Source organism: Rattus norvegicus, chromosome 15 (genome assembly GCF_036323735.1).
Source record: "Rattus norvegicus strain BN/NHsdMcwi chromosome 15, GRCr8, whole genome shotgun sequence".
Lineage (NCBI taxonomy): Eukaryota > Metazoa > Chordata > Mammalia > Rodentia > Muridae > Rattus > Rattus norvegicus.
The window spans coordinates 2509041-2534624 of record NC_086033.1 but is presented as its reverse complement, the minus strand read 5'-3'; the positions used below and the strand labels follow the sequence as shown (position 1 = coordinate 2534624).

General features: G+C 47.9%; 2 protein-coding genes across 3 annotated transcripts; one reads left to right on the top strand and one right to left on the bottom strand.

Annotated features, from left to right (window-relative positions):
* The first annotated feature begins 8519 nt into the window (after positions 1–8519).
* On the top strand, positions 8520–22411 carry Vdac2 (voltage-dependent anion channel 2). Of its 2 annotated transcripts, XM_006251661.4 has the most exons (10): positions 8520–8661; positions 8795–8884; positions 9067–9125; positions 10140–10208; positions 11052–11101; positions 14849–15054; positions 15427–15654; positions 17219–17369; positions 20416–20473; positions 21677–22232. In XM_006251661.4, exons 3-10 carry the CDS (start codon positions 9092–9094, stop codon positions 21766–21768), a joined length of 888 nt encoding a protein of 295 aa, XP_006251723.1. In that variant the 5' UTR covers positions 8520–8661; positions 8795–8884; positions 9067–9091; the 3' UTR covers positions 21769–22232.
* On the bottom strand, positions 22393–25504 carry Comtd1 (catechol-O-methyltransferase domain containing 1). The gene is made up of 7 exons (NM_001107249.1): positions 25345–25504; positions 25110–25237; positions 24774–24879; positions 24567–24685; positions 24438–24492; positions 24160–24293; positions 22393–23998 (listed from the first exon to the last, which is right to left on the bottom strand). Exons 1-7 carry the CDS (start codon positions 25436–25438, stop codon positions 23846–23848), a joined length of 789 nt encoding a protein of 262 aa, NP_001100719.1. The 5' UTR covers positions 25439–25504; the 3' UTR covers positions 22393–23845.
* Between the last annotated feature and the right edge of the window lie 80 nt (positions 25505–25584).

The window sequence follows — 25584 nt, the reverse complement described above, 5'->3', positions numbered from 1 at the left end:
AGAGGTCCTGAGTTCAATTCCCAGCAACCACATGGTGGCTCTCAACTATCTGTAAAGAGGTCTGATGCCTTCTTCTGGTGTATCTGAAGACAGCTACAGTGTACTTATATATAATAAATGAATAAATCTTTTAAAAAAAGTGATATAGGTAAACTGTAATTGAAAAACTTATAAATTAATAACCAACGTTTTAAAAGATTTATTTATTTATTTATTTGTTTATTTATTTATTTTTTTTTTTTTGGTTCTTTTTTTCGGAGCTGGGGACCGAACCCAGGGCCTTGCGCTTCCTAGGCAAGCGCTCTACCACTGAGCTAAATCCCCAACCCCTAAAAGATTTATTTATTTTATGTGAGTACACTGTCGCTGTCTTCAGACACACCAAAAGAGAGCCTTGGATCCCACTTCAGACGTTGTGAGCCACCATGTGGTTGCTGGGAATTGAACTCAGGACCTCTGGGAGAGCAGTCAGTGCTCTTAACCGCTGAGCCATCTCTCCAGCCCTGAATATCAGACTCTCAACAATGTGTAAGCTGAAGATTTTAAAGTATTAAATGTACCATCTGCACTGGGGGGTGTGTGTGTGTAAAATAAAAGTTGAGCTTCGAACGCTGGAGAGATTGCTCAGTGGTTAAGAGCACTTGCTGTTCTTACAGAAAGAAGACGGGTTCAGTTCCCAGCACCCACGTGGTGGCTCACTTTGTGTAACTCCAGTTCTAGGGGATCTGATGCCCTCTTCTGGCCTCTGTGGGCACCAAAACAGTCTCGTAGTACAGATTCAGGCGAAATGCTCTTAAATGCTAAAGTACAAAATAAAATCTGTTGAAAACAGAAAGTTAAACAACAGCAACGCTTCGCCAGGGTTGCAGGCTGCTGAGTGGATGTGAACAACGGGGTCCTTTCACCCCAGTCTCTGGACCAATCCTGGCATCAGCTGGGAGGGGCTATGTGAAGCTCGCACCTACTTCCTGTACTCTTAAGCAGCCGGTCCACCATCTACTTAATCACCTAACTAGACACTAAACTAGTGTGGCAGTCTGAATGTAATTGGCCCCCGTAGGCCCATAAAGAGAGGCGTTATTACGAGGCAGGGTCTTGCTAGAATAGGGTGTGGCTTTGCTGGAAGAGGTGTGTCACTCTGGGGATGGGCTTTGAGGTCTCGTTTACTCAAGCTATGCCCAGTTGGATGCCCGGTCTCCTGTTGGACCCCACTATTAAGGTCACAGTCTACCACGTCTGGACAGCTTTCCTGGGTCTTTCTTAGCAGGGCTTCCTCTTTTCTGCCTGATCTGGGGATCCTGACACCCAATCCCCTACATGAAGAGTGTCACATAGTCCTTGGCAAAAATTACAGGTTCGACCTCCTCTCTCTAGATAAGAGCCTGCTCCCGCAAGCATCTGGGTGGGATTCCTGGAATGCTTCTCTGTGCAAATGAGGCACTCCCAGTCCGTGAAGGTCCAGCCAATGACCTACCTTCACCTTGAGAACCCCTTCCCACTCTCCAAGGTTCGTAGAGTCCTTGTTAAACCTGGGTAAGGTACCCACACTGTTTCGTGCATAACGTCTAAGAGAGCTGTTTTACTGAATACTATCTAAGAGAGATGTAACACTAAAATCCTTGGAGAAGACCCCCCACCCCACCCCACAGTGTGCAGTGTGCCTGAACATTCCCAAGGGAAGAGGCTGAACACGGAACTACAGTCTCCTGTTACCTGTGGATCAAGATGTAGAGCTCTCAGCTCCTTCTCCAACGCTGCTGTCTGCTTGCACGACACCGTGTCCTGCCATGAGGATGACGGACTAAACCTCTGAAACTGTCAGCCCCAGTTAAATGTGGGAGTTGCTGTGGTCATGGTGTCTCTCCACAGCAACAGGAACCCCAAGACAGCTAGAGGGAGCCCAACTCTGTTCTGCTCTGGAAAGCTGAGGAACGATTGTGTTTCCCTAATTTGCCTTTGGAATGCGGCTGTCTCTTGATCAGTGTTTTTCCTGCTGTAGTGTGCTTAGAAAATGGCATCCTGAGATTGTAGACCTCAAACAAGTGCATGCCCGTAGTTCTACACGCACAGTAGGGTGATCATCACATGTACTGACCGAACTTTGGAGACCAGTTATCTCCAGGAGATCCTTCACAGCTGACTGTGGGCACTAATGGCCTCAAATACAAGTCCCTGTGTGCATTTCTGTCCCTCCCAGCTGTGCTGGCTAGTCATCCGAAAGGAGGGACCCTCAATTGAGAAGATGCCCCCGTAAGATCCAGCTGTAAGTTAGTTTCTTAATTAGGGGTTGATGTGGGAGGACCCAGCCAATGGTGAGTGGTACCACCCCTGGGCTGGTGGTCCTGGGTTCCATAAGAAAGCAGGCTGAGCAAGCCACGGGAAGCAAGACAGGAAGCAGCACCCCTTCATGGCTTCTGCATCAGCTCCTGCCTCCATATTCCTGCCCCGTTTGAGTTCCTGTTCTGACTTCTTTCAGTGATGAACAATGATATGGAAGTGTAAGCCAAACAAATCCTTTCCTCCTGTTGTAGTTAGGCTTGCTTTCTCTCTCTCTCTCTCTCTCTCTCTCTCTCTCTCTCTCTTTTTTTCTTTTTAAGATTTCTTTATTTATTATATATGAGTATACTGTAGCTGTCTTCAGACACACCAGAAGAGGGCATTGGATCACATTACAGATGGTTGTGAGCCACCATGTGGTTGCTGGGATTTGAACTCAGGACGTTTGAGAGAGTACTCAGTGCTCTTAACCACTGAGCCATCTCTCCAGCCCGTAGTTAGGGTTTCTATTGCTGTGACAACCTTGACAATATCTTACAAAGGAAAACATTTAGTTGGGGCTGACGAGGTTTAGTTTGCTATCGTTACGGTGGCATGTAGCTCAACATGGCGTCGAAGAGGGAGCCGAGGTTTCTACATCTTGACCTGAAGGCAGCAGGAGACTGTGTGGTGCACTGAATGTAGCTTGAGCACAGGAGACCTCAAAGCTCACCCCCAGAATGACACACTTCCTCCAACAAGGTCACACTTCCTAATAGTGCCACTCTTTGTGGACCAAGCATTTCAAGACACGAGTCTATGGGGGGGGGCATTCCTATTCAAACCACCACGCCTCCCCAACTTGCTTTTTGGTCATGGTGTTTTGTCCCAGTAACAGAAACCCTAAGACACTAGTTTCCCACCCTGTCTATGTTCTTCCTACTAGGCCTCCCTGCCGTAGTGTGCCCTATTTTTTCTGTGCTCTCTAAAACCCATGTTGTGGCTGGAAACAAGCAACCTGGGTCTTCCACTGAGTACTTTTCTTCTCCCCTTCCCCTGTCTCTACACAGTCTCTTAAGATGCCAACCCCCAGCCAGGTCTGTATAGGCCTCTACACTGATTTCCTCATACACTGTCCAGCAAGATTGAGTTTATACCGTTAGCTATAGCATCTTCAACTTATCGATCTACTTTTGTTTTTGCGTGTGGCGCTGGGAGGAGGAAGGGATGAACCTCAGGTCTTGCACATTGCAGGTAATGCCCTACGTCTGGACTATGCCCCGATTCTCTCTTCCTTTATGACCCATTTGCCGATCACTCCTTTTTAGTCACCGAGGACTTTGGCACCTGACTCAGGGTTGTCCTCGCCACTCTGTATCTTCTAACTCCCAGGTTACTCCCAGTGTCTCTGCCAACAAGATGTGCCAGTCCCACTCTTGTTTGAGATGTGGTGGTGAAGCTCACACCAAAGTCCTACCCTTACTCAACCAGTGAACTTCATTTCTGCTCCATAGGTCAGACTCTCCTCACCAACCACTGTAATCCTAGTACCCCTCCACTCTCCCTCTCCTCCTTTCTCTTTCTCACTCCCTCTCTCAAGTTCTCAACTTCTAGATTTTTTCTCCCACACCCATCCCACTTTGGAAACTACCGATCCCACTTGAATCCTTCTCAATTTGTGCCCATCTCTAGGAGGAATGGCATCTCAGGCCATGGTCTCCATATCTAGACCCTTTGCGACGTGCAGAAACTTCCAGAATCCCAGTGAGCCTTCTTGAGCCTGCTGCTAGGGCCTGCATGAACTTTAGTCTCAGTTTGTTTGTCCTGAGGATAGATTGTGTTGCCAGGGACACATCTCTAAGCCCATGAAATAGTCCAGGGCCATATAAATGCAAGAAGATTGAGCTTCTTATGGGTGGCGTGGCTGTTTCCCGGTGTGTGTCAGAGCCAGTGTCAGGAAGAGAGAACGTGTGTAGGGGGCCAGCCCTTCTGACAAGACCTTTTGGAGCCCATGCGGGAGTAAGGCTGAGTTTACTTGGCTGGATTTTAGAATTGCTGTGGACCAATGACTCCATTGCCATCTTTCTGAGCAAGAATGTCCGTGAAACACTGTGCTTATTTGGCCATTACGTGCTTGATGTGGGGAGGGGCAGAGCGCTAGTATCTGGTTCACAGGAACTGTAGTCAGGGAACTAAAAGTCCGGGAGTTCTTCTCTGGTATGAGGAGGGTTAGATGGTTGGGGTGGGGTGTCTTTGAAGGGAGTAAACGTTCTTGCATACAAGAATGTAAATGACTCTATGACCAAACCGTGGCCTGGAGATTTGAAATATCCACATATTCACAGACACTTCTTTCAAAAGATGTAGCCTAACCACACACCCCGGGCCCCCCATCCCTGCCCCTTGGTATAATTTGGTCTGAGTAATTAATTAATTAATTAGCTTTTTAAATAAAATGTCTAAAGCCAGGTGATGGTGTCTTTAATCTCAGCACTCAGGAGGCAGAGACAGGTGGGATCTCTGTAGATTCAAGGCCAGCCTGGTCTACAGAGTTAGTTCCAGGACAGCCAGGGCGACACAGAGAAACCCTGTGTTAAGAAATTAAATAAATAAATAAATAAATAAATAAATAAATAAATAAGACAGAGTCTAAGTAACCTAGGTTGGCCTTCAGACTTTTGGTCCTTCCGCTTTTGCCTCCCGAATGCTGGGATTACAGGCGTGTGCTGCCTTCCCAGTTTAGAAACTCAGGTCTAGCAGAGGAAGGCACACCACAGTGTGAGGAAATCTCTGCGGCTACAGTCTGTCTTGTCAGACTTGTTGTTGTTTTCAGTATCATACATTCAGGTTCTTCTGCAGCCCAAGCTGGCATCAAACTCCCCATGTAGCCAAGGATGACACCGCCCCGATTCTCCCGCCTTCACCTTTCAAATGCCGAGATTTCGGGAATCACACATGCCTTGGTCTTCTTCTAAAGGAGTTTGAATGTGGATACGTAGGTGTGTTCACTAAATCCTGCTCAAAGTGAAGGAAGGCCTTGAAGCAGAGTTTCTCTTTGAACTGATCCTGTCCTATCTTTGTTCTTTACCCAAGGGAAGCCAAGAAATTAGATTTGCTTTTCGTTGTTTTTTTTTTGTTTTTTTTTGTTTTTTTTTTTTAATTTTCCAACCCCCTCCCGGCCCCAGATTTTTTTTTTTTTAAATCAGGAGCAAGTCATAGGGAAGTAAAATTCTGCCCCCAAAGCCTCAAAGCTTAAAAACACTCACTTTGCTTTTTTTTTTTTTTTTTTTTGTTCTTTTTTTTTTTCGGAGCTGGGGACCGAACCCAGGGCCTTGCGCTTCCTAGGTAAGCGCTCTACCAATGAGCTAAATCCCCAGCCCCAAAAACACTCACTTTGGCCTACCACAAACACATTCTTTGACCTACCGTGATTAACAGATCATAAGACCTTTACTTAATTAATTAGTTAATTAATTAACTAATTAATTAATTTGTGTGTGTGCATTTGTGATGTATGTAGGGGGCAAAGGAAGCCTTGAGTGAATGAAGTCCTGAGAGTGTATCTTAACATGGGTATGGCTGTGTCAAGAATCCTAGGGCCTCCAACCCATGGGGCAATTGGCAAAGCTGTTACCCATGTGGACCAGGCTCAAGAGCAGTGGTGAAGCTCTCTCGGGAGCTATGAACATTTGTAGTGCAAAAGCTAGCAACTGCCGCTTCCTCCTCAGACTGCTGCCTACAGACACCTCCTACCAAGCTAGCAAACCCTACCCGTAATAAATACACTGAGACCCCAGGTTGCCGTGGGAGGTAGCAGTTAGAGAACCCTACCTGATCTCCTTTCTCTGTATGCGGGTGACTGTCTTTCCTTCACTCCGTCACTGCCCCTAGCCAGGGTTCCTGGATCAGAGCTATGCTGGCCAGGGAAATAACATATTTTTGCATGTGGGCACATGTGCAAACGTGGGCGTATGCATGTGTCTTTATCAATGGCTCTTTTGATTCACTGAGGCAGAATCTCTCACTGAGTCCAGAGCTTGCCAATTCCACCTAATAAAGCTTGCCCCAGGGAGCCCACATCTGTCTCCCCAGTAGCTGGAAGAGGAATATGGCAAGTTCAAGGCTTTCCTGGGCAGCTTAGTGAGAGACATGGTTTTGTAGAGTTAAAAGGGAGCTATAGCTCAGTGGTATACTGCTGGTCTAACACTAGTTCAGCTCCCAGCATTACACCAAGAAAACCACCTCCCCCCATCCTTTTTAGAAAGAGTCCTTACCTATAGATGAGGGGTGGGTTACCTGGACAGACCTTGTGGGATCCCTACTCATTCTGTTATAATAGATTACACTCTTTTTCTTCATTTATATTCCTATACAGCTGTCCATGCTTCATGCAATCTAAGCACAAAAAATCAATAATTAAAAAAAAATCAATAATTCACCTTGGATGCTTGAGCTCTTCAGTTTGGTGGCTTGTGTATACTATAAAATCATGATCAGGTAAATGAGTTACAAATTTCTCTTGCCAACCTGTCTTTTACATAGGAGTGTCAGCTGTGTCTTTATGATGGGAAGGAGTCACCATCTTTCCCACTGCTGTATTCTTTGCTTAGGTAGGAGTTTGCCCCCAGTGGCCATTAAGCACCGCTCAGATACTTTACGACTAAAGCTTCAGACTTGTGTCAGAGAAAGTAAAGATCAAAACTGGTGACTGGTAATTCATGAGTAAGCCCTGCTTTAGGTAATTGAGGTAACTAATTTAGCAGACTGAGTTTTTCTGGCAGGCAGTGTTGTGAGACAATGGATGGGGGAACCAAACTCCATCACAAGCAGCAAAACCCCATCAAAAGCATCCAACAGTTAGGGTAGATTGTCTCTGGTGGTCCATTGCAGACCAACCTGCCTGAGCTTGAATGTAGGGACGAGTGAGGTGCGGGAGCCTGATCTCACACACAAAAATTCTTCCCACTTAACTTTTACAACACAATCCCAGCTGCAACCAGGTAAGGTTGCTGGCTAGCCTTGCTCATGGGAGAGAAACATACTGGTGTGTAACTTTAAACTTGGGTTTTGGATTGGGGGGGGGAATTCCATCTAGCCATCTTTCCCCCAGTTTAGGAGGAGAGCGAAGACTTAACAGTACTTGAGTAAAGGAAGAGGTCAGGGACAACTAAGTTATAAGTGCATATGTGTTGGTGTCTTTGCTCTCAAGTGCAACTGTACGGCTATTAAGCAGTGTCTTAGAGATGAGCAAACTGAGCTCCACAGGCTAAATTATTTGAGTTTATTGAACTGACCTGTCAGTTGTCTCCATTTCTAGTCTTCTGTATGGCTGTCCTGTGTGTGTGTGTGTGTGTGTGTGTGTGTGTGTGTGTGTGTGTGTGTGTGTGTGTTTCGAATCGTGTCTACTGTTCTTCACCTTACTCCACTGAGACAGAATCTGATACAGAATTTAGAGAACACAGTTTGCAGACCAGGTTACAGAGAGCCCCAGTGACCCTCTTGTTTCTATTTCTGGAGTTACTCCTGGCTTTTAATGTGGGTGCTGAGATCTCAGCCCAGGTCCTCTTGCTTGTACAGCAAGAGTTCTTATCCACTGCGCCTCCTCCTAAAGCCTATTTCTATCTTTATTAGCTTGTAGATTTCTTCTTTTTTAGCCTGTTTGCCTCACGCTGTAGTTTAGCCTCAAACTGATCGTAATCTCCCCGCCTCCCAAGATCTGGGGCTACAGTATAGGACCCAGGACCGGCTGCTCCCTCACTCTTCTTGCGCACATAAGAGAATTTGTGAGCAGCATTCTAATGACTGGTCAACATGAAGCCTACAGTTCTTTTCACATCTCTCCAGGCCTCTCAATCAGGGAAAGCTCCTTTTCCTACTGCAGAATGTGCTTCTGCACGTGTGTGAACCCATACCATATATGGGTGGGAAGGAGGCTGCAGGAGCGCATCCCTGAGGCTCTGAGAGAAATGTCCAGAGACTGGCTCAAGTTTGTTCCTTTGGAGCCCAGCCTAGACCCAGCAGAGGAGGACGTTGCGGTGGGCAGTGAACCGAGATATGAAGAGCACGGAGGCTGCACTTGCGGAAAGTGCCTCATCCCCTTCAACCAGGACCCTAAGTCCAGCTCTCCAGGATGGAGAACTCAAGCGGAGGCCGAGAGGATGCACGTGACCCTGCGGGGCACACCGCCCCGCCCCGTCGCCACTCGCGTGGCCACTCCCATCCTGACCGCGCGGGTGCCGTTGCGCCGCCTCCGCCGTTCCCCGGTCCTCGCCTCTGGGGCTGCCCTGAACATTGCCTGACCCGAGGCCCGGCAGCTCCTGCTCGCCCCATCCCTGCCGGACGGTTCGAGACAGTTCACCCAAGGAGACAGCCGTGCTCTCAACCCACGTGGTCACTCCGGAGCAGGTGGGAGTGGGCAGCGGGCGGCGCGGCAAGGACAGGCGCGTTGGACAGCCCGGGCGGCAGCGGCGGGGACCTGGCTGGGGGAGGCCAGGCTTGCGGCGGGGCGCAACGGTGTCTCCTTCACTTCGCCCTCCAGCCGCGGTGGCTGCAGCGCAACTTCCAGATAGCGGAGTGGCCTCAGCTGCGAGCCGAGCGGTGGCGGCAGCGCCCCTCAGGACACCCGCAGGTACTATGGCGCCCTCCTCTTGCCGAATCTGGTGCCCTAGGGCGGGTCGGCCGCCTGAGTGAACTCAGGGCGGCCCTGGTCCCCTAAGATGGCCGCAGAGGCCCTGGCCCTTGCTCTAATGTCCGAGATCCCTAGTGGACCCTTTGACCGTCCCCTGACCACACTTCTTGTCCCTTCTACAGATCACCTTTTCCCCGCGACTTCGCCATGGCTGAATGTTGTGTACCGGTATGCCAACGGCGTAAGTAGCACAGAGGTGTTAGCGCGATGGGGCAATGGGTCTGCTGTTCCTCTTTAGAAAACCGTAGCTGGTCTCTTAGCTGGTCTCGCCGTGACCCACATTCCTGCAAGGACTTGGAAAGTTTGCTTCCTTGCGCGGGCCCCTAAGTCTTACTGCCAACTCTGTTGACAGACGTGGTGTTAAGCTGTTGGGTTGCAGATAGGGGGCTCGCGCCTGGGGCGTTGGTCCCTGGCCGCACCCACCCTTGGCTTTTGGATGTGTCATTTACCAATCCGAAAGCAAACTAAACAACTAGTTGTTGACTTCCATCTTGGGGAGGGAGAGTTAGATCAGTCACTTTGCAAGAGGAAGTAGTTAGCTGTCTGCCTGCTTAGATCGAGTGCACTGCAAGGTCATTACACGTGTTCCTAAGGGCGTGGATGCGCTCTGTAGAATGAATGAGCTGCTGCTGGAGCTCAGATTCCTTGCCCTTAAGCCTCACTGTGGCGGAAGACTTGGGAGCCGGAGGACTTGGGAGCCGTATTAATGTGTTTAAAAGTGCCTGCCGTTTGATATTTAGTCGCAGTAGACACTTGATTGAAACATAGGTGGTTGTATTTTTTTACCCCTGTGCCTAGATATGTCAGTTCCCAGGGTGTTTTTGTTTTTGGAAGTCTTTCCAAGAGGTTTGTTAGGGTAGAATGCCTAATCTTAAATTTTGTTTTTTTATCTCAGTTAAATCAGTCAGTCACTTTGAGTTTTCCCAACTGTGTACATTGGTGCTAGTCCTCTGAGGCTGTAGACACTATGTTTAGGAATTAGAAAGGCTTCACCCTATTCTTGAAAATGGGTAGAAAGGTCCCAGGTTTCTATCACCACATAACTATTTAGAAGTAAGTTTTTGTTATGGATGGCTACTTATTTTTTGTAGTTCTAGTGGCATCAAAAACAACTCCGGTTGGACTGCTTGAATGTAAATATTAGCAGTAGGTCATAGTCCAGTCACATTAACTGTAGAATCTCTCTTTTCACTAGCAATTTGTATCCCTCCACCCTATGCTGACCTTGGCAAAGCTGCCAGAGATATTTTCAACAAAGGATTTGGTAAGGACTTTTTCTTCTTTTAATTTTAACATAAAAGAGAACATGTATGCTTTGACCTCTTCAGAAAATTAATCGCTTTGCTTTTCTAGACTGAACATCCTGCTGCACTCATGCTTCCACCGGGTGCATGTGCACCTCAGTTTCTTAGCCTTTCTTCCGGTCACAGTTGAAAAGCTTACTCTTTATTTTATTTTTTAAGACCGGGTCCCTCTCTGTAACCCTAGCTGTCCTGGAACTCACTCTTTAGACCAGGCTGGCTTGAACTCTCAGATCTACCTGCCTCTGCCTCCCAAGTGATGGGAGGCAGGTACCACCCCCAACTCCGGGGGTGGGTTGGGAGGGGGGAGCTTGTAGAACAGTTCAGGCCATGGTTAGATAGAGCTGCCTGGAATGACTGTTTTAATTTTATGGTTGTGACTCCTGGTAGACCGAAACCTTGAGAGTTTGGGCTTTTTAGAGTGAATTTGAGTTTTTTGAAAACTGTATTGCACATACCACTGCCCTTTGACTTCTGGTACTAGCCCTTTGGGATAAATGTCCTAAGTGTGTCACCATAAACAATAGGCCAGTCTGCGGAAGTGATTTTCTAATGTAACATTTAACAATGGCTTGAAAGGGGTGTATGAGTCAGGAAGTGGAGCCTGTTACAGGACACTGGGCAGCAGCTGCTGTCACCTCAGTTATCACCTCAGTAAGACTGACCGCTTGGAAGTGTTCACTCCGGTGTGTGCATTAGTACATTTTTGTTCCCTGGACTTTGGAGTTTTGTTAACTGTAATGTGAGTAGTAGGTATACATCTTTTCTGCAGAAGAATCTTATCTTTGCTCTCTTGTGTTTTGAAGGTTTTGGGTTGGTAAAGCTGGATGTGAAAACGAAGTCATGCAGTGGTGTGGTAAGTAATTGATGCTTTCATGAATCTGTTAATTTTGTAGCCACAAATGTCTACAGCCATTTTCCTAATGAGGCAGAAGTTAATTTGTTTTGAGTGATTTATGTGTAATATGATTTATTGGCTTTGTATATGATTTCTGATTTTCATGTGGTTTTGTTCTATTCCTGTATATTGTGTTACTATGACTGCACAGAGAAGTTGGGAAAGTCATTGGTTATATGGGACTGTTTACTCAGGTAGAGGACAATCTTGAAGGCCACTGCTCATTAGACTCCTGTAACCCTTTCTCTTAATACCTGTCAGAGTTCTGAGCTTAGCAGCAACTTGTTTATTTGACCACAGTGATCATTTAGTATAATGGCTGTGTTCTAATAGTCATTCATCTAGATGTCTACATGTTTATCCTGACTGGAATATCTCTGAAGAATTTACAGTTTAGATATGCCAACACATCCATCCCAACTGTTGTTAAAAAAGGTTTAAGTAAAATACCATATACTTTTTCTTGCTCTAAAAGCTTTGTTTTGAGATTGGAGGTGGGTGTGTAATGTACATGCTGAGGTATGACTCCTCAGTACTGTATGCCTGCTGCTCTGTATGTGACTAGGACTTGGTAAAGTTTGTGGTGGCATTTCCTAGTGCGTACAGCTTTGCATTCATGGGTCTTAGATTTGTCTTGTTCTGTGGTTTTTTTGGTCTGTAAATAAGTCTAATCATTTGATTATGGTTCAGTGACTGACTTGTTTGGATTAATAGATCACAGAATATTAGGTGACTGTAAATATTTTTTCTCCACTGTTGTTGGAGGTTGAACCCAGGGCCTTGCATTTCTACTAATCTTTATTTTCGGCCTACTGAGTTTTAAGTATGTTTGTGCATGTATGTTGTTCTAAACTAAAACACACCATCTTTGTCTTTAGAAAGTTTACTTTTAAGAGTGGGAGTGGAACTTAGCAGTAGAGTGTTTACCCAGCTATGTATGAGGTCCAGTGCTGTAAAACAAACAAAACACCCTTTCTCTTGGAAAGACAAACTTTAAGCTGAAGATAGAGAACAGAAAGTTTGTGTTGGAAGGAAAGGCTGATGTGAGAGCAGAATTGGGGAAAGTTATGGAAGTCAGTTCAAGTTTGTGTTGGAAAGAAAGCTGATGTTAGAACAGAGTTAGGGAAAGTTATGGAAGTCAGTTCAAGTTCTTGAAGGACATGTAGGCATTGGATTAAAGAAGGGATGCTTTGTTTATGCTTGGGAGTGGAATTGAATAGTGATAGGACTCATTCTGTAATGCAAACCTATGCAGAATTAAGTTCTACTAAGGTCCTTCGATTTCTTGAGCTGCAGAGATGTTCAGGCTCCCCAGAATGTAGAAGAAAAGTCCCTAGTGATGGAGCGAACTGCTTTGTTGGTGTCATCTGGCTCAACTCACCCCACAGGCTGATGTTCAACGGCCTTGTGTCCTGAGCATTCCGTGGCATAGGTTAGGCTGGTTCTTGATCTCTGGTTTGTTGGAAGAGCATGCGTTGCATGTGTTCAATGTTGTCTCACTGATGTATTTAATGTTGTCTCGTTGATGTATTTAATGTTGTCTCACTGATGTACTCAATGTTGTCTCACTGATGTGTTCAATGTTGTCTCACTGATGTGCACGCAGAGCTACAGAGCTTTTGTGTGTGGGTTCAATTGGACTAATCCACAGGAGGCTATGCTGTCCCTTTGAGAAAACAGACCTACCTCCAGAATAGTATTTTGTTAGTTTTTCAAGACAGGGTTTTTCTGTGTAGCCCTTGCTTGTTGTCCTGGAACTGACTCTGCAGACCATGCTGGCCTTGAACTTAAGAGGTCCACCTGCCTCTGCCTCCCCAGTGCTGGGGTTAAAGATTTATTTTTTTTTATTTCATGTTGCTACACTGTAGCTGTTTTGAGACACACCAGAAGAAGGCATCAGATCTTATTACAGATGATTGTGAGTCACCATGTGGTTGCTGGGATTTGAACTCAGGACCTCAGGAAGAACAGTCAGTGCTCTTAACCTCTGAGCCATCTCTCCAGCCTGGTATTTCTTATCTCTACACCTATCACAATTTCCTATAAACTTAAAAAAAAAATCAATTTTAGACATAGCTTTAAAGTGGTTAGAGTGTAGAGATATTGATACAGAAACCATGAATCAGAACTCTGACAGGCTGGGCTGGAGAGATGGCTCAGCCGTTAAAGGCTAGGCTCACAACCAAAAATATAAGAACTCTGACAGGCTGTTGTAAGAGTTACATTTTATCTTGGGATATTTTACCCACGTGCTGTGCTTGGAAAGAAAGATACTTTGTTTCTCTAGAAAATTCTGAGATACAGCCTCCCAGTGTTTCCCCCTTTACTTGGTATGCCACAGGGGATTGGCAGATCTTTTTTGCTACCAACCCAAAATAAGATTCACTTATTTTTAAATAAAAATGTTTTTATTTTAGGTGTGTGAGTGTTTGCTGCATGTATGCCAGTGTGTGCCTGGTGCCAGTGCTGTCAGATTCCCTGGTACTGGGGTTACAGATGGTTGTGGGTGCCAGGACCCGAATCTGGGTCCTCTGCAGAAGCGGCCCTTTCTCCAGTCCCGGCCTGAGCTTGTTATGGTGCTTCATATTCATCCCTGTATTGAGTATTTCCTCTGCTGACAGGTGATGTTTGACACAGACCAAGTGTAAAGGAATCAGTAAAGCTCCCACACTTCACTCTTAGAAGAACTTAGTGTTCTTGGTATATGGTTTTTGCCTCCATATGTATCTGTGCCCCATGTTTGTGCCACAGAGACCAGAAGAGGGTGGGTACTGTGAAACTGGAGTTACAGACTTGTTAATCACTTTGTGGAGTGCTAGGATCGACAGCGTTCTTAACTACTTAGCCATTTCTCTATTCCTTTCCCGTGCTTTAGAACAATGAAAATGTGGGGAGTTGGGTGAGATGTGTTGGTGGGGACACACCTTTAATCCCAGCACTAGGGGGGCAGGCAGGTCAGGCCAGCTTCAGTTTCTACAGAGAGGTCCAGGTCAGCCAGGGATACATAAGTGAGACAAAACCCAAACAAAACAGCAAAAGGATGATATAGATGTTGTTTGGAAAAAGGCAAGAAACCTAGTCAAGACTCATCTAAACAAAGCAGAGGGACTGGAGAGGTGGCTCAGCAGGTCGGATAGGTGCTGCTCTTGCAGAGGACTTTAGTTCATGTCTCAGGACCCAGACGATGGCTCACAACTGCCTCTGTCCAGTTTCAGGAAATCAGACTGCTCTGGCCTTCATGGGCACCTGTACGTATATACTCAAATTAAAGATAAATCTTTATAAAGGGAAAAAGAAAACTAGAATATGGACTATTGGAGGATTTAAATTTTACTTATTGACATTTGTCACAGTATTTTGTGTGTGGATTATGTGAATGTGCAGGCACCTGTGTCACAGGGCACAGTGAGGACAGCTGGCTGGGCTCAGCAGTCGTGTCTTACCGCCGTGTGGGTCTGAAGATGGAGGTTAGGGTCAGACTTGGCAGCCTGTAGCCCACTCAGTCACCTCACTGCTGGGTCCTGTGTACTTAATCTTTACCTTCCAAAGGACCTTCTGGTGGCAGTCAGTTGGTCAGAGGCTGGCTCGTCACTGCTGTTTGCTTAGGGAGTAGCGCAGTGGAGAGCTGTAAGTGCTGTGTCAACTGGGCAGTGGCCTCTTCCAGGCTTAGGAGAAGGCTCATCAGGCTGTTTATTGTCTCGTTAGGAATTTTCAACATCTGGCTCATCTAATACAGACACTGGTAAAGTCAGTGGGACCTTGGAGACCAAGTACAAATGGTGTGAGTATGGTCTGACTTTCACAGAGAAATGGAACACTGACAACACTCTGGGGACGGAGATTGCAATTGAAGACCAGATTTGTCAAGGTTTGAAACTGACCTTTGACACCACGTTTTCACCAAACACAGGGTAAGTGCTGGTGTTGGTGCACGCTGTGCTTACAGGCCTCGTCTGCTCAGGAAGGAGCAGCTGTCACAGTGCCTCCATCGCCTGTGGCAGCACCAATTCACCTTTGCGTTGCCCGCCACTGCCAGGGCCTTGCTGTCAGAGATGATGGCCTCTTCACTGTGGCTGTGCTTACTGCCATTTCCGAGGCCATTGTGACTGCTGTGATAGGGCAGTGCTGTCATCCCATGTGGGTTGTTTAATTGATTTGGCTGTTTTTAACCCTATAATTGTCACACTGTGGTTTGTTTAAATCTGTTTCAAGTCCACCATGCAGTTATATGTATAAATCTTGGTCATTGGCATGAGTTTCAAGTCAGTCTCTTCTTTTTCCAGAAAGAAAAGTGGTAAAATCAAGTCTGCTTACAAGAGGGAATGTATAAACCTTGGCTGTGATGTTGATTTTGATTTTGCTGGACCTGCCATCCATGGGTCAGCCGTCTTTGGTTACGAGGGCTGGCTTGCTGGGTACCAGATGACCTTTGACAGTGCCAAGTCAAAGCTGACAAGGAGTAACTTCGCAGTTGGCTACAGGACTGGGGACTTCCAGCTACACACAAATGTGTAAGTCCTTTGTGGCCTGTTGAGGTGCAGGCTCTCGGAGGACGGTGTGCGACATCATTTCTTTTGGTCTGTTTTTAGTTTGAAGGATTTCTGTTGCCACAGGTGGTCCTCAGAAGCATGCAGTGTGGACACTGACTGGGAGCTCCTGTCGTCAGCTCAGGATGCTTTGTGCCTTTACACGAGGTGTCAGACTTGGCAGTCTGCTGTCAGTGCCTTCTCTGACAAAATGACCTGTGCTGTGTGGGGTTGCTAGGATGGTCTTACCATCTTCACTCACGGTGCTAGGCGAGTTGTGCCTCACACCTTTAATCCTAATTTGGAAGGCAGAGACAGCTGTATCTTTCTGAGATTGAGGCCACGTTAGTCTACATAGTGAGTTTAGGCTGGCTAGAACTACATAGTAAGTTCCTTTCTCAAAAAGCGGGGGCTGGGTATGGCATTTTTTTTTACCCAACTCAAGTTAATATAGAAAGGACTTAACTTTTTTCTTTGACAAAAGTGTACATTTTAAAAAGATTTATTTATGTGTATGAGTATATATATACCCACATACCAGAAGAGGGCATCAGATCACATAGATGGTTGCGAGCCACCATGTGGTTGTTGGGAATTGAACTCAGGACCTCTGGAAGAACAGCCAGTGTTCTTAACCGCTGAGCCACCTCTCTAGCCCTGACAAAATAGTATACTAGTAAGTAACAGGACAGAAGAAAACGTTCTCACAATCCTACCAGCTACACATAATCGTAAAAGTTTATATGTGTTTATCTTTTTGTTATGACACATGTGCAGGTTAGTGGGAAATTGAGTTCCCAGGGATTAAACTCAGGTCCTTAGACTTGGTGGCAAGGACCTTAAGACCCAGTAAGGCATCTCTCTGCTCCTAGATAACAGTTTTTTAATAAAGTCCCTTGTGTGGCCCTTCCTGACGTGAAACTGACTACCTAGATATATAGAATCTTTATTATCTTTTGCTGTTCACTCTTGTGTCTGTGCACGTGTGTGTGGTGCTGCTGGCGGGGTGAGTGCAGGATTCATCTAGGATAGGCAGCGTGCGATCATTGAACCACAGCCCCATGTCTGCAGAAGTGTGCATGCGTGCAAGCCAGCAAACGAAACAAGTGTTCCACACCTTTAATCCCAGCACTCCTGAGGCAGAGGCAGAGGGAGCTCTATGAGTTTGAAGTCAGCCTTGTCTGCATAGTGAGTTCCAGGACAGCAGGACCATGTAAAGAGACCTTATCTTTAAAAAAATAAGGCAAGGCAGAAGGAATGTGGGGACGGAGTCTAGTCTGGGCTACAGAGTGAGACTCACCCTGTCTCAGCCACACCGGAGAGGACTTGGCAGTTTTCAGTGGAGCTTTATAGGCCAGCATGAGCAAAGCCATCCTTCCCCACCCACCCCTCAGCTCTAGGGAATGAACCCAGGGCTTCTGCACACTAGGCAAGCCCTGTGTAGTTACCTGCTCAGTTGTGGTAGTGCTTATACCTCCTACAGTTTTGCCCAGTGCCTTAGAGGTGGTTGCATCGTCTATTCTAGATTCTAATTCAAAATATCTTACAGAAATAATGGGACAGAATTTGGAGGATCAATTTATCAGAAAGTATGTGAAGATTTTGACACTTCAGTAAACCTTGCTTGGACATCAGGTACCAACTGCACTCGTTTTGGCATTGCAGCTAAATACCAGTTGGACCCCACTGCTTCTATTTCTGTGAGTACCTCTGGGCGTAGGGCGGGGAGCTACTCTGGGTCACTGGGTGGTGAGGAAAGCTGGCCTGGGATTCGCAGCCCATGTTGACAGATGTACTGGGGCTGGGGTTGGAATGCTCCTTGTCCTGTGGAAATGGGGATAGAGGTTTGACTTTCAGGTTAGAGCTCTGTGGTGATTGGATGAGAACCCTCTCCCCCTCCCCCCAGGCTAGTGTATTTGAATGCATGGTCCCCACTTGGTGAGAATGTATTAGGAGGTATGGCCTTGTTGGAGGAGATTGGGGCAGATTTTGAGATTTCAAAAGCCTAGCCATTTGTAATGCCTCATGTGTGTGGATCTGATGTAAGCTCGGCTACTCGTCCAGCACCCTGCCTGCCTGAGGCCATGCTTCCCCCCCATGATGGCCATGGGCTCACTCACCCTCTTGAATCAGGAGCCCCGAATTAAGTGCTTTCTTTATAAGTTACCTTGGCCATGGTGTCTGATCACACAATAGAAAAATAACTAATAATCACAGAATAATAATAGATAAATAAAATAGAAAATAATAATAATCACGGAAGTTGGCCTTACATTGAGAGCTTCTGAATTAGTTTTGCTAATATCCCTGAGCCTGCCTAAGCTCCAGGTAACCAGCGTGTGGAGCCCTGGGTGGCTCGTAATTTTGTCAGGGAGTAACAGTACTTTCTTTGACTATGAAGTGTCTTCAGATTTTATCTAAGAGAGCACTGGTCTAGCACCATTTTTACAGGTGAAGCGACTGGAGTTTGGTTGAGAGAGGACAAAATATTACTGTTGGTGGTGGGGTGGGATTGGTTAACCCAGACTAGACCCAGTGTTTTGACCTTAATCCTGTCTAGGGTGAGTAGAATATCTCACTGGGACTGTTGCCTAAAACCTTCACCTCCAGGGCTTCCTCCCCTCTGCTAGGGCCCAAGTGAGATGGCCACTCTTGTCAGAATCTTGTGCCTTTCTCCTGTTTCTGTGTTTAGTCATAGTGGCTTGAGATAGAGGAGTGTGTGTGCTGTGTGGGGCAGGGAATTGGCTTCCGTGTCCAGCAGATCAGCACCTGTTACTGAGTGTCAGGGACTGTCTGTTCCATATGTGCTAGGGATGACAGGAAGTTAAACAGTCAGGAGAGTCACTTCTGTTACATAAAGTACTCTTGATCCCCAAAGATCCCTTTTTAAAAAATTATTTTATGCATGGGTACTCTTATCTGCATGTACACCTGCATGCCAGAAGAGGGCATCAGATCGCATTAGATAGTTATGTGTGGTTGCTGGAATTGAACTCAGGAGCTCTAGAAGAGCAACTGATGCTCTTAACCGCTGAGTTATCTCTTCAGCTCCGTGTTTTGAAGCCTTAAGCTGTTACGTTTTAGCCCTGTCTTTTGCTTTTTGTTTAAAGATTTATAATCAGAGATAGTGTGAAAAGTACCCAGAGTGCTTTTCCCTTTGACCAGTCAGTGGTGGATCCGTGACTGGCTGCACTAGGTACAGCACTCTTCTCAGCACACTGGTCTCTTACACTAAGTGCCCTCTCTTGTCATGTGTGTGCTTGTGGCACTGGGACAGATGGACGGCAGCGGCAGGAACACCTTTCAGCTACCAGTCATTGTGGAAATAAATAGAGCATTTCCCACCCGAGTAGAGCTGTTGATGCCCCCCCCCCCCCCGCACCCCTCCTCCATACACCCACATTGGCTTCCTCTTGTCCTTGCCTGTTAGGTTACACAGAAAAAGGATGGAGTCACTGAATCAGTCCGTAGCCGCTGTTCTCACAGCATGTTGTTGTGTGTATACTTGTAGCCCCGGGATGCTAAAGAGCTCAGGAATGGGGGACGTGCTTCCCCATCCCCGCCCCGAGGCATGTCTCACCATTCTGCGGCTTGCAGGCTGTGTCATGTGTAACTATGACTGCCTGGCACATCTATAGGTGAACTTGTCGGGGTACAGTGTAGAGTTTGGATCCCTGTTAGCGTGTAATCGGCTTAGTGAAGATGTCAGTTGAGGTAGTGGAGACGGGTGCTGAAGGAGTGCCCAGCAGCCCTTTAGAGTCAAGAATGAAGGACACACACGCCAACCAATTTTGACATGCCTTGACTAGCTCAGTGGTTGGGCATTTCTAAGCCTCCCTGTGGCTAGCACATTTCCTTCCAGTATTCCTGGACTAACAACCGTCTGAATCTGTGTTATCTTCTGGGCAACCCCCACTGCCCGCCAGGACCCCTTTCCCTTTCCTCCTATACTGCTGAATGGTTTTTCTTCTGCAGCTCTTGAATCTCATCCCTCTTTCTCTGTCCCTTGCCCTCATGGTCTAAAAGTCCCACCCCATCTCCTTGCCCAGCCATGGCTCTATGGCAATTCCTATCAGTCGAAGGCAGCTGGACCCCTGGGCTGGAAGAGCGGCTTTTGGGAGGCAAATAAGACAAAGCACTAGAGACCACTCCACGGGTTGGCTGCCCACCCAACACCCCTGTCTCAACCACCCAGCCCTGTCTCAGCTCCTGAAGGTCTGTGACCTAAATCCTAAATTGTCACGGTATATAAGGAAATTGATAAGTCATGGTTCCTCATCAGGCCCCAACTAGTTACAGCCAAAATCCAACAGCATAGAGCTAAGAGTGTGAGGAAGGAATTAGACTGGAAGTTTGAGGAAGTTGATGGATGGTGTAAGCCATGAAAAAACTGCTCACTGCATTTCAGAGGTGGCCCCACCTCTAGTCTGCTAGGTGTCATCAACCACATGTTACTTGTTTTTATGAGTTTCACAAGGGCGAGTTTCTTTATTATGTGTGTGTATCATGGTGGGGGTGGGATTCTGGATACACAGCCTAAGGTGTGTAAAGAGTGTTGAGCTCTGCTGACATGACAATTTGATTTTGAGTTAATGTTTAATGTTTTAAGTGGCACTTGGTGTTTTCTTAATATATAATTCTAAATTTTAGTATCTCATTGACTTAAAGGCACAGGCCCCATAGCTTCCTGATGGGGAATACCTAAGAACTTTGTCTCTCTTCAGAAATGTTTTTTTCTCTTTCTAGGCAAAGGTCAACAACTCTAGTTTAATTGGAGTGGGCTATACTCAGACTCTGAGGCCTGGTAAGTATCTTTGATAATGAAGGATTGTTTTACAGCTCCCTCCCCCTTTCAAAAGGTTCATTTATTTAAGTGTATGTGTGTTTTGTCTACTTGTACATCTGCACACTAGAAGAGGGCATTTGACCCAATGGGATTACAGATACAGAATGGTGAGTGCTGGGAATTGAACTCAGGACCTCTGGAAGAGTACCCAGTGCTCTTAACTGCTGAACCATCACTTTATTTGTACATTCTTTTTTTTTTTTTAAAGATTTATGTATTTATTAATTATATATAAGTACATCTTCAGACACACCAGAAGAGGGCACCAGATCTCATTACAGATGGTTGTGAGCCCCATGTGGTTGCTGGGAATTGAACTCAGGACCTCTGGAAGAGCAGTCAGTGCTCTTAACCGCTGAGCCACCTCTCCAGCCCTGAACATTATTTTCAAAATTACATTTAGTTTATTCTTTTGTGAGCCTTTCAAGCCTTTCCTGGAAGCTGCAGCTTATCATAACCGCCCCCTCACTCCTTACAGGGAGGGGCCTGCTTGGAATAAGCATGGCTGCCCTCACCCTAAACCGCCCCACTCCTCTAAGCTTAACCATTATGTAGTTCCTCCCTGGTGTCTGAATATTGTCTTGGGTCAAAGGTGTCTGCAGTTCCCTTCAGATAATGGATACCAGAGCAGTTCCAAACTAGGGAGTGGTCTGGGTCACAGCAGATCCCCACCCAGTAGGTCTGAGCCGGAGAATTCTGTTTCTCTGGAGCTTACAGCTGCTTAGAGCAGTTGATGACCAAGGTCTGAAAGCCCTGGCAGCCCGCTTTCCTAATGGGGCACCTGCTTCCCACAGCTAAATTTTATTTAGACTTAAAACCTAAAGAAAAGTGAAAGTGAACACTGAAGGCCAGTTCCCCATATACTAATCTCAGATGAGTAATAAGTATTAACTTACCTGCCCTGTGTTTTCCCACTTACTCCCAGATCTCATCTCCAGTGTTACTTAGTCTGGGCAGGCAGTTTAGTGAAGACGCATGTTAGAACATGGTGTTTAGGATGTTTTGAACTTTTTATGCCTGCAGATTCGCGTTTACCCTCAGAGTTTCTAGCTTCACTGTTGATCCCTATGCTCTCGCTGGCCTGAGTCCGTATGGCCAGCTCCCATACAGCTGAGGAGGGGACTGGCAGGGCTGAGTCATGGTGGTTTGCTTTGTTTGCAGGTGTGAAGCTTACACTGTCTGCTCTGGTAGACGGGAAGAGCTTTAATGCTGGAGGCCACAAACTTGGGCTTGCCTTGGAATTGGAGGCTTAATCCAGTTAAAAGAAACCTCTGGGAACGGATATCAGAAGATTTGGCCTTAATATATTTCCATGCGACCAGCAGGCTCCCCCTCCCCCCCAGAAGGTGATCACATCAAAGGATGATTAAGCAAGAGCGTGTTTTAAATATTTAGACAGTCACCCGTTGGCTGGTTTCTAGTTGGATGGTTATCTCGTTATCAGTGCTGCCGTCGTGCGGCCTCCTCTACATTATTTAATGTACTTAACTGTTAAATGTGCTACCCACCAATGATGAAATAGACGTTTATGAAAACCGTGCCATGGTGTGCATGTTTGTTTTATGTTCCTTTTACCCTTGACTGTTGTACTGAATGAGATGGATCAGTGGATGTTTTAAGATGAGGTAGAAGATCTTTTTTGTGATATTCACCCATCACTAGAATCACTTTGGTAACCCCAAACATGACAAATTATGAATAAAACGAGTGTACACAACTAATGCCTCACGTATGTGCAGTCAGATTGCAGCCTAGGGGCTAATCTTCTTGGTAAATACTTCTGGTGAGCACTTTGCTCTTTACCGAAACTTGGGCAACCAAACTCCCTGTGTCCCTAGCATAATCAATCCACGAGGTCTTTGAGACTACAATAAAATACAAGGATACATGCTTTAATACTCTGCAGTTTCTAAGTTTGTGCAAAGTTCCAGTGAATGACTTAATCCATGGACGATGAGGGAAGGAAAAGCAGCAGTGGTGCTGAAGGGTTAAATAGGCATGGGAGCCCTTTCTTCTGAGCCTCGAAGCAAGGCAGGAAGGCGGAAGTGGACGGACTCTCCCATAGACAGGTATTGGGAAGCTGAGCTGAGAGGTTTGGGCCCTGGCAGCCCCCCCCCCCCCCTGTAGCCATCACCTGGGTGATTTGCATTACCTAGTGACTCTAGTTGGAAAAGTAGTACTGCCCGGGGGAGGAGGTAGGTCACAGGTGAGGGGTAATCAAAGATGAGAGGTGAGCGTCACTCCTGAGGTCTAGTTGTGAACTTGTTGGAGTACTTTGGGGCTTCCCCAGTAGAAATGGTGCGTGCCCACTGTCCCGTGGCCTAGTGCTCCTTCCTCAGCTAACAAGTGCACTTCACGCTGGCTCTGCTCTGGCTAGAGTACACATGTGGGTTACCAGTATGTCAAAGGTACTTCTCAAAATGGAGTGGCCAGGTCCCCTGTGTGCACCTCGGTATGTACTTGTGAAGGAATAGTTCCCAGTGGGTTGGTGTGTGGCAGGGACGTGGGGCTTGGACAGACTCAGTTGTGGGCTCATGCAGCTGTACTTGGAGCCGCTGCTGGGTGTGTTTCACTTGGGCCTTAACCATAGGTGGCAAACCTGTGGTCCCAGAAACTGTCCTTTGTGCCTCAGTATAAAGAATGTCACCCTTCTTCCAGAGCAGCAAAGCACCAGGCCCCAGGTCAATAAAGGTTGGCTCCTTATAGTGTCCCCCACAAGGGACTGTGCTGGAAAAGTTTTTAAGTTCTTGAGGTTCCTTGAATGAGGTTGGCTACCCACCCTCCTGTCTGCTTTAATTAACCCTTGGACATCAGTTTCTTCCCTTAGGACTCAAGCCGGTGAGGCAGCAGATAGAAATACCAGCCAACCTTAGGTCCTCTGGTTTGGGTCAAGAGGGTTGCTTCTCAAGTAATAGCCACTGTTAGGGTTTCCACTGCACACTGGGGAGGCAACAGCCCTGTGAAAACGTGGGTAGACTGCCAGCAGACCTGACCTAACTATAAAGTACCCATAACTAGGTGGTGTCGACAAGGTGTGGCATGTGGCTAGGACACAAGAGACAGGGTCCTCCCTTTATCAAAGTCCTCGGAGCCTGTTGGAACTGTACTCAATGCGTACAGCAGGGGAAATTTATTAAACTATCCGGTCAGATAGGGCCACGAGCCTTGGTGCCAGGGAGACCACTTTACTGGAAAAACTGCCTAAATGAACGTCGGAAATGGATGCTCAGAAGGTCGCGTGTTCCAGTACCTTTACTTTCAGGTTTAAACGTCGGGTCACTGGCTGGGTTTCTTAGCTTCTCACACCCAAGCCCTAAGCATGATGTTACCCTAGATCTTAAAGGCCAAGGAGAGCCCGTCATCCAGGGGCAGGAGGCTAATGTAGACCCTGGCGTCCCGCAGGATGCGCTCGTTTAGGTTCCGCACACATTCAACAGCCTTGTTCTTGGGCTGAGGCTGGAGCACCTCTCCGCGCCACAGGACCTACAGATGGAGGGCGGGGCCGTCGGAAGTGGGGGTAGCCGACCTAGGGCTTTAGCCGGGAGGGGCGGGCATAGATACTCTGGGCGGGGTTTGGGACTGGGCAAGGGGAGAGCCAGGACCTAGCCACCGGAAGGAGCAGTTTTACCTTAACTTGTACTTACTCTGAGCACGGCGAGCACGCCTCCCGGGCGTAGGAGCTGCAGACAGCGCTCGTAGTAGGCGGTACAGTTCTCCTTGTCTGCGTCCACCACCGCTATGTCGAAGGTTCCGGCCTCGCCCGCCGCCAGGAGCTCATCTTACGGGGACAGAGGGCAGGTGCAGCTGAGCTACGGTCTCAGCGGCCCAGAAGCCCTTGCCCATGGCGGGCCGCTCAGGGTCGCCAGTTTTGTTCCCCCGGGTTGGACAGTGCTGGCTGGGCCCCTCCCGCGCCGGTGCTCACCCAAAGTCTGCAGGGCGGGCTGCAGCCGAAGGTCGATCTTCTGCTCCACTTCTGCCTACGGAAGGAGGCCGGTCAGGCCGGCACGCCCCTGAGCCGGAGCCCGAACGGCTGCAGGAGTGGGGCTCTCACCTGCTTCCACAGGGGCCGTCCCAGCTTCGGGGGCTCTGCGTCCACCTCGCAGGTCACTACGCGGCCAGCCTCGGGAAGCGCCAAGGCTAGGGCCAGGGCCGAGTAGCCCGTGAAAGTACCTGTGGACCGGGACACCGGCAAGCTCAGTCAGGGTGCAGGACGGCCCTGTGACCCTGGTTTCCAGAGACCATGGCTGCGGGTTCCTACCCAGATCCAGAGCTTTCTTGGCTTTGATGAGCCGCGCCAGGTTGGCCAGAAGCTGGGCCTGTTCACAGGTCATCATGGAATCCCCCTGCGGCTGCTCCAGGGTCAGCTGTGTGTGGGGAGAGGGTGATGCCATTCCTGCCTGTCACCCCCCACCCCAAACCCCGGGCAGGTTTTGAATCCTTCAGGGACTCCGGTGGCGGGTGTGGCTTAGAGGGGACAGGTCTCAGGGAACCCGGAAGCCCAGAGAGGGTTTCTGTTTAGCTCAAGGTCACACAGCCACGTGAGGTCCACCACGCTGGAAGTGGGGAGCCTGTTCTCGGCCCCAGTCTTACTGACCAGTCGCAGGCTCCGCAGCGCTGGGTGTTCCCTCATGGAGCGGCTCAGCAGATACTGCCACAGGGGATTGTCCTGAGGGGGCAGCAGGCGCTGATGCCGCCTGTACCCCCACGGAGGCCACCGTTTCCCTGCCGGGGAGAAGGTACCCGGTTAGGGCCTGCAGTTCTGACCAGGTTCTCGGGCTCTGCTCAGCGCCCTCCCATTCCCGGGGCTGCTGCAGCCCAGCCCAGCTTACCCAGAAAGAGACCAGTAGCGAAGGCGGCGCCCAGCGCGGCGGAGCCCAAGGCCAGCGCGGCAGGGATAGATAGCCGAGGCACGGGCAGGGCCATGGTGTGGGTTAGCGGCGGCGGAGATCACGTGTGCTGGAGTAGAGGGGACCGGACTGGGACCAGTAAGCAGACTGGGCTCCACCTTGTCCCGGCCCTGCTCGCAGAGCCGCGGCCTCGGGCACCATCTGGTGACACATGGCCGTATT

Bases quoted from the DNA above. Each gene is read 5' to 3' on its own strand.
- Comtd1 (NM_001107249.1), bottom strand. From the start codon at position 25,438: ATGGCCCTGCCCGTGCCTCGGCTATCTATCCCTGCCGCGCTGGCCTTG. The intron at 24,880-25,109 runs GTCAGTAAGACT...CCCCACACACAG, and splicing joins CGCTGCGGAGCCTGCGACTG to CTGACCCTGGAGCAGCCGCA. The intron at 24,686-24,773 runs GTAGGAACCCGC...CCCGGTCCACAG, and splicing joins CAAGAAAGCTCTGGATCTGG to GTACTTTCACGGGCTACTCG.
- Vdac2 (XM_006251661.4), top strand. From the start codon at position 9,092: ATGGCTGAATGTTGTGTACCGGTATGCCAACGGC. The intron at 10,209-11,051 runs GTAAGGACTTTT...TGTGTTTTGAAG, and splicing joins TATTTTCAACAAAGGATTTG to GTTTTGGGTTGGTAAAGCTG. The intron at 11,102-14,848 runs GTAAGTAATTGA...TTGTCTCGTTAG, and splicing joins CGAAGTCATGCAGTGGTGTG to GAATTTTCAACATCTGGCTC.